This window comes from Cavia porcellus, unplaced genomic scaffold (genome assembly GCF_034190915.1).
Source record: "Cavia porcellus strain 051 isolate PalLab524CR breed Dunkin Hartley unplaced genomic scaffold, mCavPor4.1 scaffold_15, whole genome shotgun sequence".
In the NCBI taxonomy this organism is placed as follows: domain Eukaryota; kingdom Metazoa; phylum Chordata; class Mammalia; order Rodentia; family Caviidae; genus Cavia; species Cavia porcellus.
The window spans coordinates 69,128,931-69,143,823 of record NW_026947498.1 but is presented as its reverse complement, the minus strand read 5'-3'; the positions used below and the strand labels follow the sequence as shown (position 1 = coordinate 69,143,823).

Below are 14,893 nucleotides of genomic sequence, written 5' to 3'. Positions count from 1 at the left end.
CAGTTCCTCAGTTTGAAACCATGTGTAGTTATGTGGACGCTACGCTTGAAGAATTTCTGACCTGGAACTGTGACCAGTCTAATAGTTTTGGACCTTTTAGAGATTATGATCATTCGAAATTCTGGGCGTATGCTGATTATAAATATTTTGTCAACCTATTTGAAGACAATTCAGATGTTTTCCAGGTAAATAATACTGTGCATTCTTTTTAATCTCATTAAGAATTTGAGAAAAGATCCTAAATTGGAATGTCCCTGCTGCCTTCTTCCTTGGCTGTCTTCGTCTTCTGTAAGTATTCCCACCTGGAGCATTTTACCCAGTGGAGCCAAAAGATCTGCTCAAGGGATGGGCAACATTGGGCTCACACAGGCGAGGAGTCTTCTCTGCTCACCCTGTCAACTGTACTTCCTCCGCCACACCTCTCCTTTGCCTTTAAACACTGCTCCAATGGTGTGCAGAACACCAGAAGCGTAGATTATATTAAAAAAAAAATCTCTCATTTCCTGCTGACCTATATTGAACGTCTTTAGGTGCAAATCAGATTCTATAAAAGAGCACTTCTCAGGTAAGGATCAGGCCACCTCTACCATCACCATCCCCTTGGGAGTTTAGTACAGCTGTGGATTTTTTTATATATCACACCAAGTTAATGAGGGGTATTTCCTTAAAGCTTCATTAGCTGCAGGATAGAATCTGAATCTAAAATGGACAAACTCTTTGTACTCTTATAACAAAATCCATTAGTCCTTGCACAGAACGAATCTTACATAATATTCAATGGACTTTTTGGAAAATGCTAACTTACTAAATCACATAGATCTTGCATATGATGATATATTTCAATGTACATGATAGTGTTGTTTTAAAAGTCACATCTGTTAGTATGACCAGCATTCTCATTAGAAATGTCGTAGTATTAGAAAGCTTTCAGGTTTGTATATCTCAAGACTATCTCAAGGTAAAATTTCCAAATCCATTATTACTGAGTTCAAAATATTTGTTAATTTTTTTTGTGACTTTGATTATTTAGAACTACAATGTTTTATTTTGAAATATTTGGGGGAATTCACCCTTCCTGTGACTTGACAGAAGCCATCCTGGGTCTGGGAGGGGTATAACAAGCCAATTCACCCTTCCTGTGAGCCACACAAACCACGTGTGGCCCAGAAAGAGAGACCAGCCAGTTTGCCCTTTCCTTGCAATATTAAATTACAGTATCTACTGAAGCACCAAAGAACTACATTGCTACCCTGAGGACAAAAGGCATATTGAAAATGTCTTCAATATATTACAAAGAAATCTTTTCTTTAGATCATCAAGCAAGATAACCTCATTCTTTGCCTTTAAATAGACATTTAGTACTATTTCACGCACAAAAAAAGTCGAAAGAAGTGACATTTCAGTTATCACACATCTTATAAAAAGAAACAAAAGACAAGATTTCAAAGAATATCCTTAAAGCTTCAGCTTTACTGGTCACAAATCAGGAGCTCTCTGACAGTGCAGTCATAGTACTTGGATTTGAAGGGTGCTACTTGGGTGCCCACCAGACAGTTCTAGTAAGCCAAATCAATGATATCTTGCACAAGATTTTTTGAATGAAACTTCCCTTTACAATATTAAAGTGTTCAATAGTTCTCTTCCTTTTGGGAAACTATCCCTGTTGTATACAGTGTTGCTTGATTGCTTTAGGTATGTCAGTTGTTCCCCTCCGTCTACCTTTATCTTATCCATGTATAAAAGCTCTTACATTTTCAAATAAGGCTCATTGGTGTTACTTTATTCAAGATAACATGTCCTACCATTTAATAACACTTTCCTATTGTTTTTACTGAGTCTTCATTTACTTTAAAATTTAAATCAAATGTTTATAGAATGTATTAAATCTTCGTGGGAATATAAGAAACAGATTATGGTAAATGTTAAACTGATGTTATATACTACCAAAGGATTACATTTTTGGCTTTTTAAAGCTGTATTATTTTAGTAAGTACTAGAACCAAGTTTCTTCAAATAATAATAATACATTCCTGAATTGCACCTATCAAAAAAGAAAAGGAAGGAAGGGAAGAAGTAAATAAATAAATATGTGGGGTTTTTCAGTCTTTCTTTCTGTTACTGATTTTTTATTCAGTTCCGTTGTGGTCAGAAACATATTTGGTCAGTTCTTTTAAATTTAATGGAGTTTGTATTATGGTCCAGAATAGTTATCTTGGTGAATGTCCCATGTGACTTGACAATGATGTCTGTTCTGTGGTGGGAGGGGTATTTTATCAATGTCAGTTGAGTCATGTTGATAGTTCAAGTCTCCTGTATATTTACTGGTTTTTTATATATTCTACCCATCATAGGGAGAGAGGGACTAACTCCCCTCCCTTGTTGATAATTATATGCTTGCCTTTTCCCTATTTTATGTTGGTAAGTTTTATGTCATACATTGAGAGACTGTTACTAGATTATCACACATTGAGGGTTATGATGTCCTCTTCATGAAGTGACCTTTCGTCATGATGTAGTGACCCTCTCTACCTTGGGTTTTTCCTTACTCTATTGTTTGCTTTGTTCAGTTTGCCTTTGATTAGTATTTATATCAAAAAATACTACACAACTCTGTATAATTCTAGAACTTGCAAACTGTACTGACAGAATAGATGACTGGTGATCTGAGAACCACTGTGTGGGAGAAATGGATTGTGAGGGGACACTGGTACGCTTTGGGACATGATTAAAATGTTTGTCGTCTTGATTGTGATGCTGGTTTCTCAGATATACACTAGTATTTTTTTTAATTTTATGAAATTATGCATCTTAAGTGTGTATTATTTATTGTACAGTAAAGCTTTGTATTTGCTTTTTGCTTTTGTTTTATGGTAGTCGGGATTGACCCTAAGGTCCTAATACCTTCAGCTATTTTGGTTACTTGTTTGTTTCTGAGACAGTCTCCCTAAGTTTCTGTGTTGTCCAGGCTGCTCTTGAATGTGTAGTCATCCTGCCTCCGCCGTCAAGAGTGCTAGGATTTTTTGAAATCCAGTGCTAATAGTATACTTTGGTCCCATTGTCTTGACACCAACAGTTTCACCCGCATTGCTTTTGTACCATCAGTGAGACCATCAACACAATGAAAAGGCAGATAACACCTTAGTAGTACTATGAAAATAGTTTTGACCTCACAGATCTGCAGAAAGGATCTCCGGGATCCTCTGGTATCAACACCACTTCTTGTAATCACAGTACCCCCAGTTCTTACTCCTCCTCTAATTTCAAAAGTTCGTTAGACAGATACTCTTCAAGTCATACACCAGTTTAAATATTAAAATGCAGGATTCATGTCCACAAATGCTTTATGACTTAAAAGTATGTAAGGATAGCATTTAAGACCCTCCCAGTGTCTGGTGTGGCTGTCTGGTCTCCTCGTGCGCCCCTGGGCACGCTGCATCCTTCTCACCTCCCAGCCTTTGGCCGTGTCCTTCTCAGCTTCTGCCTATTAAAGTTCCATTTAGGGTATAGATCAGATTCGGCCTTGGCCACAAAGCCTTCTCAGCCGTGGTAACCACATCCATCTGCCCTTTGCCTTCATTCTTATGTTAAACGGTGCACAGCATGGAATGCCTGTGACTTGTTCTTACGATACTATAAACTCTTTGGCCTGTATGTTATGATTTTGTATTGCTTAAAACTGTTGGTATAGTGCTAAATATGTAGCAGAAAATGTGTTGACTTAAACCTTTGATTTGCCCCTTGTCAAATTTTCTGTGGCTTCTAGTTAATGATGTGTAGCATTTGTCAGTCTTGGTAAGAAAGTCCTAGCTCTCTCATCAGCCTTCTGCTGATTTTGTAAGTTTTTACTTACAATTTCTATTTGAAGTTCTTGTCTATTAATCTTTTTCTTTTAGAAGTTAAATGCACTTTAAATATATATTATGCCAGCGATTTAGCTCAGTGGTGTAAGTGCCAGACTGACAGGCACAGGTCATGAGTTTAATCCCTAGTACAAAAAAAAAACCTATAAATAAATTATACTATATACAGATAAGTATATAAATATATCTCAAATATATATAAATATACTGATACAAATGGAAAGTATTTGGATTACCTTCAGATGGCCTAGAATTACGTGTTTTTACATTAATTTTTCTATATGACCAATGAAAATAATGTTAGTTTTTAGTTATACATCCTATGATTGACTACCTAAAACAATTTTAAATGTTTTGTTGTCTGCATACCAAGGAAGGTAGAGAATTTAAGACAGTACCAAATAATGTTTCTTTGTCACTCATTTGGTAAGAATGACAAGTTTTATCCTTTACAGTTATCAATAAGTATTTTCATAAATTGAAGCTATTAAGAATCAGTGTGTAGCAAGAAGACTTTAGCCCCAAGAATATTTCTCAGGCAGGTTTCATTTTGTATTATGACTAGGATTGGCTGTGCAGAGTTGGGAGCCTTCTTACCATGGAGCCACCATGTTACAGAATCCCAGAATGCAGTAAATGGAAGATTACTTCTAATTTGCCTTGGACTTTAACCCATAGTAATAAGAATATGTTGAAATCAAAGTGGGTGGCTCAGTAATGATGAAAGGGATCCGATGACCAGATCTCATTACATTATCTGGTCTGGGCTCAAATTTGCAATCCTTTGGCCTCAGCTTCCCAGAATTCTCGGATTACAGGCATGTCCTATAATGCCCAGTTTACATTTTCTTAGAAAAAAAATTTTTTTTTGTTTTATTGCTACTGGAGTTTTAGTCTCTTAGATTTTTTAACATGTTGGGGACATTTTAAATGAAGAATTTTTGGTGCTGATTTCCATTGTTTATGTACCTACAGTCTCCAAATATATTGCTTGGGGTAAGAACAGAGGCCAGGAATTGACAACCGAGGAGGACCAGAGGGTAATGGAAGTGTTCTCTAGTCTTGATCATTGTAAGATACAGTGGTGTGTACATTTGTCAAAACTTGTTGATCTCTATTCCAAAATGGTACATTTTATGATACATAAATTTTACCTCAATGAAATTAACTAGAAAATAAAATTTGTCAATGAAAAAAATACAGTTTCCAAATACTCCATTTGTTGACTTTTGTAATATCTACCATACTAATCCTTATCCTTACAAGTATAAATAGAAGTATTAACTGTTAATGCATTGACTTCTTGCTGAGGGTCCAAGACAAAGAGCAAAAATTAGATCTTAACCAATTTGACATCTTAATTCTGCAGTTGTCCAATAACAATAGACAACTGTCTTTTGACCTTCTTTTGGGTAATGCGTACATAGCACTTACCCAGACATCACAGTTTGTGCTGTGACTTTATTTTTCAAAATAGTGAAAAACTCTCAGTTAAAAACACAAAGTATAATCCTCCTTTCATTTATTTAGTATTTATGTTTCTGAGAAATTCAGTAGATAGTTAAACCATGTCTCTCCTCAAAATTATTTGATCATTTATGAAATACAGTTCTAATATCTGACAGTTAAGATCAAAATTCTAATGTCATGAAGACTCTGCAAGATGTAGGATCTGTCTGTTGTGTTGAGTTGCATCCTTGGCCTTGTGTGCTTGATGTCAGTGACAATCTCTTCTGTTATTCATAACAACCAGAAATGCATCCACATTATTTTGCAGCAATGTCAGAAGGCCGTCATACCAGGCAGGGTGGTGCAGGCCTGTAGTCTCAGCTACTCAAGAGGATGAGGGAGGAGGACCACAAGTTCAAGGACAGCATGGGAAGCTTAGCAAGACCCTGTCTCAAAGTAAAAAGGTCTGGGGTTATAGCTCAGTGGTAGAGCCCTCACCTAGTCTGCAAAGCCCTGGGTTCAATCCACAGTATTAAAGAAACAAAAACAAACAAACCAAAAAAAAAAAAAAAGTACTGTCACGACTTTCACTATATGTAAAAGGGTATAACTACCCTTAGTTTCATAAAGACTGAATAGAGAATACATGTAAAATGTTAAGAGTCAGGGCTTGGTCCACTGTAGATTAAATAACTCTAAAATTGAATATAGCTATAGCTGTGAATTAAAGGGATTAAATTTAAGAAGGATGAGTGTAGGATCCCTTGGCTGTTCCCTAAATTCCTAAAAGCCAAGGCAAGGAATAGGGCCAGACAGCTATGAAAAAGAAAAAAAAAGAAGCCCACCCCAACATGAACCTTGGTGTAATTTAGTTGCTTCAAAATGAAAGTGCTATGTGGCATTGCATCCTCCGAATGGAGTCCAGAGTCCTGGCTTGAAGAGTGGTCCAGTCCTTGTGCAAGGCGCTGCCCAGAGTTGAGCTTAGGGCCATAGACAGAGTAAGGGAAGAAGAGCAACGAGAAGGAAAAACTAATGCTACCAAGTCTGGGTTGAAACAAAGAATAAAGCAAAAACAGTTTCCAGCTAATGTAAAGATAGCAGATACTGGCAAAAGAAAAACTCAACTTGTGCTCATGTATCTATAGACTTGAGACAATTTTCTGGAAAGTACAAGGAAACAGATACGGGTTTGTGATAACCAGTCAGTCAGCTACTTAATTGCTATTTTTCAGAATGGCACAGAATAGAATTTTCTGGGGACAGATGATTTCTAAAGACTTCTCAGTTGGCTATGAGAGTAGACTCTAAGATGGTTCACTCCTCCAGCCACCCGTGCTCATGTTGCTAAAGGAACAGCCAAACAGGGTGCCCTGTCTATAGCAGGACTCAAAGAAGATTCCTCCAGGCCTGCTTTGAATCTAGTCATTGGACCACCCCTAAGTATCTGAACTTAATTGGGAAAAAAAGCCAAACAAAATAGGTACATTAAATGCTGGAGTACTTTATAATGTTGAATTTCTACTCTTTGTTATGGTTTTCCAAACCATTGGCAGTTGAATTTTAGGTAGTTTACATTACTGTGATCTAATCATTACAAAATAGATTGCTTTTGAGTCATTGTTGTGCCAGGTAAGAGATCCACAGCTGCCCTATCTCAGGGCAGATGTCATCCTGTGGAACAATCCCCTTCCCTACTGCTTTCTGAAGCAGGGCTCCAGAGCAGGGTTTTCTGCCGAATGTATGAGAAATCTTGCCTGTATTTTTTTTTGAGGAAGGGGCATCTACATCATTGGATTTCCAGCATTCAGAGCATGGTGGGTACTCAGAAGTATTAGTGACTTGAATCCTTTATCAATAGGGTGTCAACAAGGCTACTTTCCCTCGAGAGCAGCCAGTACATTTCCAGCATTGACCTTGAGTCAGGTGCTGTGCTAGGCATCCAGAATATGGAGGTGAACTTCCTGGCTGGAGCCTCCAGGCTGCATCCAGAGGGAACATGATTTCTGCCAGCTCTCAACAACCACATGTGACCTTATGTGTGTGTAATGGAACTGGCCTTGCAGAAAGAAACTCCTGATACTGCAGAATGCTGGGTACACCTGAACTCATCACTGAAAACAAAATGAGTATTTGTTCTCTAGACTTCTAAGTCACCCATTAACCACCTCTCTAAATCCTCTTTCCTGAGACCAAGCCAGCCAGCTCAGCATGTAGTGCACTCTGCAAGAAGGACCTGACTAATCCAACCAACCCAGCATGGGCCCACAATGCAGGTGGTACTGGCCCAAGCCAGCCTAGTGCTTGGTGCTCACAGCATTGAGACCAAGTGACCTGGAAAAGTCCAAAACAGTGACAGATTAAACCAGCAGGTGAATCAGGGGACCAGAGAAACAATGCCAGGGCCAGGCATGGTCACGCACACCAACAGTAGGTGGATCAGCAAGATCAAGACTCCGGTAGGAGCACACAGACATGACCAGTGAAAAGAGGCCCTGGCACAGATGCACACACAGGCCCAAGTGAAAGCAGCCAATGTAAGAGTCTGCAGCAGCAGTGGGAGGCCAGCAGTTGGTAAGTTAGGTGAACCAACCTGCTGCTTTGGAACACAGACATACGTAACAAAACTGAGTAAGGCCACCATTCTGTGTCAGAGAGCTGCGGAGGATGCCAGCAACAGACCAATCCCAACCCCCACAGACCTATGAACACCTGAGGAACTTTACTATTTTTATTTTTGTCTCATTGGTTTCCCTTTTTCTGCCCAGCGGGGGTGTTTTTTGTTTGTTTATTTGTTGGTTATCTTGGTTTTAGTTTTGGTGTTTTGTTTTGTTTTCATTACTTGTTTCTAACCTTCCTTTTTGTTTTTTTTCTACTCATCTCCACATATTAGCCCACAGAACATGCTTAAGTAAATGCATAGGAGTTGAAAGTATCCCATGCATATTATCTGACCATAGTGCGTGAAATTAGAAATCAACAGCAAAAAAAACCTACATAAACACATGGAAATTAAACACCACCTTCCTGAACAACCATGGGTCGCAGAGGAAACTAAAGAAGACATTAAACAGTATTTACAATTAAATGGAAATGCCCGTACAACATACTGGAATTTATAGGGTGCAATGAAAGCCGTCCTATGAGGGAAGTTTACAGTGGTAAATTCTCACAGTAGGAAAACAGAACCAACTCAAATACAGAGGTTAATTTTGGAGCTCAAACTCCTAGAAAAGGAAGAAGTCAACTCCAGAGCGCTTACAAGAGAAATTATAAAGATCAGAGCAGAATTAATATATTTGACACCAAAAAAGCAATACAAAGAATCAATGAATCGAAGAGTTGGTTCTTAGAAAGTTTAAGTAAAATTGATAAGCCCCTAGCCACTTTATCAAAAAGAGGAAAGACCCAAATTCAAGCAGTTAGGAAAGCAAATGGATCCTGTGAAAAATCCAGATCATCATCACCTACTTCAATAAAATGGGAAACACAGATGGAATGGCAGATCCCTTCATCCAAAAATGAATCAAGAAGATGTAAGTACTATAAATAACCCCATATCAGTCAGTGAAATTGAAAATTAAAAACCTACCAACAAAGAAAATCCCAGGACCTGATGGATTCACTGCTGAATTCTATAAGAAATTTAGAGAGATTCTAATTCCAGTAATGCTGAAATTCTTTAATGAAATCGAAAGAGTAACAGTACTTTCAGAATCATTCTTGGAAGCCAGTATTACTCTGATATCAAAATCAGAAAAGATCCAACAAAAAAAGAAAACTAAAGGCCAATCTCCTTAATGAACATAGATGCAGAAATCCTTAATAAGATATTGGCAAACAGAATACAGCAAATCATCGAGAAGATTGTACACCATGATCAAGTGCAATTCATCTCAGGGATGCAGGAATGGTTGAACATAGGTAAATCGTGATATTAACAAAGCCAAAGAGAAAAAACACTTGTATCAATAGATGCAGAAAAGGCATTTGCCGAAGTCCAAAACCCACTGGAAGAGCTTGTTTTGTCTCAGTCTGATAAAAGCCATCTGTGAAAAAACCAACAGTGAACGTCATACTAAATGGTCAAAAACTGAAAGCTTTCGATCTAAAATCAGGAACAAGATAGAGGAACAAGTACTCTATCACCATTCCTACTTCATATAGTTCTGGAAACATTAGCCAGAACAGTTACATAATAAAAGGATTAAAGATAGGAAAGAAGTTAAACTATTACTTGTGAATGACATACCCTACATAGAAGACCCCAAAATCTTTGCCATAAGACATGTAAATTTAATAACCAAATTCAGTAGTATAGTTGGATATAAAGTCAGTACTCAAAATATCAATTGTATTCCTGTACACAAACAACAATTTCACTGTGAGAGAAACTAGGGAAACCACACTCCAGATAACATCCAAAAAATGAAATATGAGGGAATCAAAGGAAGTAGAAGATCTATACATTGAAAATTACAGTTCTTTTAAAAAGGAGATTAAAGATGATTTCAGAAAATGGAAAGATACCCCTTGCTCTTGGATAGGAAGAACCAAATGAAAATGGCTGTATTTGCAAAAAAAAATTTTTTTGTCTTTTGAAACAGGGTCTCACTATGGAGTTTAGGCTGGCCTTGCGCTCACTTTGTACCCTAGGCTGGTCTCGAACTCGCAACAATCCTCCTGCTTCAGCCTCCCAAGTGCTGGCGTTACAGATGTGAGCCACCACGCCTGGTTCTTCAAAATTGTTATACAGATTTGATCTTGATCAAAATAGCATGAATGTATCTCACATAACTACAGAAAAATTCCTAAAATTCATTTGGAAACAGGAAAGTCCTAAAACAGCAAAAGCAATTCAGGGCAACAAAGGCAAGGCAGGAGGCTTAATAATACCTGACTTTAAATTATACTATGAAAGTACTATGGTAAAATCAGCATGGTACGGCAAATGAACAGACCTGAGGACCAATGGAAAATGGAGATGTTACTACAAAGACACTTAGCTAACTCATTTTTGACAAAGGGGCCATATTCACTGGAAGAAAGATAGCCTCTTTAATAAACGGTTCTGGTAAAACTGGCTTTCTCCATGTCAAAGACTAAAACTACACCCTTATCTTTCACCGTGCACTAAACTAAAGTCAAAGTGGGTCAGAGGTTAAATATTAAAAACTAAATCTACTGGAAGAGAAAGTATATGGAAATCTTGAAGATAGAGGTGTAGGTAGGAATCTCTTGAACAAAACCCAGACCACATAGGAATATTTTAAAGAATCAACAACTGAGATCTCACTAAAAGCTTTGTGCATCAAAAGAAGCCACCAACATAGTGAAAAAACAACCCTTCAAATGGAAAAAGTCTTTTAGCCAGTTGTCCCTCAAGGGACTTACGCCTAGAACATATTAAAAAATGAAAAAATCACTTCTCAATTCAAAAACCCAATCCAAAAATGAGCATCTGAGATGAACACACACTTCTCAGATGAAAACCTACAAATGGCAAATATATGAAAAAATGCTCAGCATCATTGGTCATTGAGAGCTGCAAATAAAAACAACACTGAGATTCCATCTACCTCCAAAAAGAATAGCTATTATCAAAAAATTAATAAATGCTGGAAGGGCTGTGGGGAAAAAGGAGCCATTGTTCGCTGTTGGTGGGAATGCAGTATGGTGCAGCCACTGTTAAAATCAGTGTAAAGATTCCTCTGAAAACAGATTAGGGCTGGGGATTTAGCTCAGCAGCACAAGCACAAGGTTGTGAGTTTGATTGCAGGTACCACACACACAAAAAAATATCCCTAGGATTAGAACTTCCATTTGACCCAACTTTGTCTTTCTGGTTATCTTCCTGGAAGAATTAAAAACATCATACCACAGCAATATTTGTATCCTCATGTCCATAGTAGCACAATTTGTAATAGCTAAATCTTGGAAACAATGCAAATGCCCCTCAGTCAAGCAATGAATAAAAAAAGATATGGTCTTTTTATATAGTAGAGTACTACTCAGCCATAAAAAATAAACATGACTTTTATAGGTAAATGGATCATACTCATAAATAAATCAGTCTCACATGTATAAACGTTGTATGGTCTCCCTGGTATGCAAAACTGAAAGAGCAAATAATGTCCAAAATGTACAATAGATATTATGTAATGGAACAGAATTGTTCAAAATAAAAAGGATGAGGGTGGCAGAAAGGGGAAATGAAGGAAAGCAAAAGGGAAAAAGATACAAAATAGTTACACTACTAGGTTCGCTTAGCTCAGTGAAAAGAAAGATTTGTGCTAATATCATTTGAAGAATTTTTTATGCCTGTATTTTGTACTCTGAGTAACTACTTTAAAGATAAAAATACAGAATGCACTAACTATTATCATCTTAGTATATTGTTGAGATTTTGTTTTACTTTTTTTCCATAAAATAACTCCCAAAAATCAGGCTGAGAATTTTTTATTTTTATTTATTTTGGTGCCAGGGATTGAACTCACGACCTTGCATTTGCCAGGCAAACACTTACATCACTGAGCTAAATCCTCCGCCCCAGGATGAGAATTTTAAAAAGTAAATAAAATCCTCTTTCCTATTGAATATGGCTACTAATGATTTGCCTCAAAAATACTGAAAATTTGGATTGCAGGTATCAATAAAAGAAGTGTCAGAGCTGGGTGTGGTGGCGTATGCCTGTAATCCCAGCTAGGAAGGCTGAGGCAGGAGGATTGTTGAAGGACCAACCTGGGCTACAAAGTGAGCTCAAGGCCAGCCTGAACTACATAGTAAGAGTGTCTCAAAAGGACAAAAAAAAAAGTGTCAAAGTTGGGCACTGTAGGGCACTTTTGTAATCCCAGCTCTTGCAAGGCTAAGGCAGGAGGGTCACCACAAATTCAAGACCATCCTGGGCTACCTAAATATGACTAGGTTCTGCACGTAGAAATATCTGTTTTTTATAAGTCAAAGAAAAATTTATGATTAAAATGACTTCATACCTGATTTTTTAGTATTTTTTTCTAGTTTGTATTTTTAATTGTGTGGATTTGGTTTTTTGTCTAACCTTATTTTCCTGAGCTACTATTGAATTCTGAGTTTTTTGTAGTACACTTTGGCAGGATCTGAGAACAGAAGCAGGGTCTGCTGTGACCCTCTCGGCTCCCGAACCTCCTGGAGTGAGGGCTGTAAAGGGAGGTGAGAAGGTGGAGAAATACAGACCACACACAGAGGCCAGACAGAGTCAGCGGCGTCCTGTGTGCAGACGGAAGGGAAGGAGCTGTCCCGGTTACCGTCACGTGAAACCCCCTGTGCCGAGCAACCCAGGGCTTGCGTTTTCTCAGGACTTGGTATTCTCTGGACTGAAGCAGCTTGCTGATGCGGCTTGCCTCTGCTGCTCTTTGTTCGTGGAAGGTGCTCGCCTCGCCCTCACATGTGTGATCTGTTCCCAGCTTCTGTCACTCCCTACATATCCCCCTTTTCTGTTTTGTACTTGCGAGCAGTGGGTGGTCAAATGAAGTCTGAGGACTTTTGCACACGATTTTCTTTTGGTAACTATACTTTTCAAGACAAAATGAGGCCTGTATTAATTTTTAATTTTTTTGCTTTCATATCAAAGTCAGTTGAGCCTCCTCAGGAATTACCTTGCAACGATGCACGGTGCCAGTTAGTTCCTCTATCAGTGTTGGTCATCTGGAGGATTCATGGCCATTGCTTGACCTAATTGCTTTCTATGAAGGCTTGGGAGATTGTCCCCTCCTGGTGACTCTCCTTAGCATACTACAATTCATTAGTCACTTTCCTCTGTGGTCCCACAGTCTGCTTTGTCATAGATCAGGGGCTCACTGAGTATCGGATATCGCAGCAGAGGTTCTTACGTATACTGGGACCTTATCGACCTTGAAGGACTGAAGCCAAAGTATTGGATGTCTTCCTAGCCCATTTGTCTTTCTAAGTTTTGGTCTCCAAACCTCAGTTGTTGAACATCCAGAAGACAAGGTTAATGACATTACGTTGTAATGAAGGCAGTAAGTTTAACATTACTCTTATGTGAATATTAAGTGCCTTAGAATATAAAATAGAGCCATTATTTTCTAACAACCATGGATGTTCTGTTATTTAAATCCCTGTAGATATTAACAAACAGGTACATATTTTACACAGAAAATTAGAAGTCAAAAGTATGTATAATATTTTAGCACGACAGTAATGACACCTGAATTTCCATTTTGACATAAAATACCCATTCTAGTCTATTATCCTCATTTAATATATAAGAAGCTTTTATCTAACTTGTTGACCTTTAGTGGGATGTACATCTCATAAGTTTGTTAAAAGTAGATATCTGAGTCTGAAAGAAAAGTCTATCACTGTAAACATCCCTGTTTTACATTTTGGAAGACGTGTACACCTGGAATACATTTGATATACAACAAAGTTAATAACAATCTATTGTCATAGCCATATTAAAACCTATATACCAGAGCATCTTCCAATCAAAAATCTTAGTGTCTGGAAAAGCTAATCTTTTGATGGTGACCAACATAAACATATCACAGTAATATATTTTTAGTGACAATTATTGGGGTATTGGAGTATCTTCCATAAAGCTATGGAGATCACTGGGGCTTCCCATTGTTGAAGAAGAGCTGGTTAATGTTATTCCAAGTGGCTTTTTTTTTTTTCTTTTTTTGGTACTGGGGATCGAACTCACGACTTTCAGGCACCTATGCCACTAAGCTAAATCCCTGACCCTCAAACAGTTGTAGTTCTGCCCTATAATCTCCCCACACTAAGGGATTTTTGTTTAATTTTTTGATGACAACATTTGACACATTATTTTTGAACAATGAGAGACTCTCAAGTTATAATAAACAGCAATATATATTACATATACACAACCAATTTTAGCATTTTTTGACCACGCAGCAACCTGGGTGGAATCATGCTTTTTAAATCTGTAAGTCAAATCATATAATAAACAGATGTTCCAAAAATGTAAAAGAAGGAAAAGAGAAAAATTGTTGAACTTGAAAGAAAACAGCTGTTCATAGATATAACAAACAAACAAGTATACACCTTAACAGACTGACATAAAATCAAGAGTGTGTATATATATATATATATATATACACACACACACATATGTATATACATATATATATATATATACACATATGTAATTATGTATGTGTGTGTGTTTGTGTGTTTTTTTGTCTTTTTGAGACAGGGTCTCACTCTGCAGTTTGGCTGACTTTGAACTCACCTTGTAGCCCAGGCTGGTCTCAAACTTGGAATGCTCCTCCCGTCTTGGCCTCGCAAGTGTTAGGATTACAGGCATGTGCATGCCTGACTCAAACATATTTTTGACCAATTTGATTTATAATAACTCATTTACAATTTGAGAAGTTTGTAATTATAGACTAGTCAGAAATTTTTGTAGGTCAATTAGCAGATATTTCTTGGAAGAAAAATTTGCAAGGAACAAAATTTTATCTGTAATTAATATATAGTTTTGTATTTTATTTTGTCTTAAGAATAGTAGTAACTTCCTTTTTTTACTTCTATTTAAGGAGAAAAAAACAGAAAAAAAGGTA

At 37.4% G+C, this 14,893-nt stretch overlaps 1 protein-coding gene across 2 annotated transcripts in view; it reads left to right on the top strand.

Moving 5' to 3' along the window:
• The window catches only part of Hspbap1 (HSPB1 associated protein 1), a 74,363-nt gene that overhangs the window by 44,493 nt on the left and 14,977 nt on the right, over positions 1-14,893 (top strand). For both annotated transcript variants that reach the window (XM_003464157.5, XM_013146380.3), the window contains exon 3: positions 4-185. In XM_003464157.5, coding sequence (XP_003464205.4) covers positions 4-185 — 182 coding nt within the window. The remainder of the gene's footprint in view (positions 1-3; positions 186-14,893) is intronic.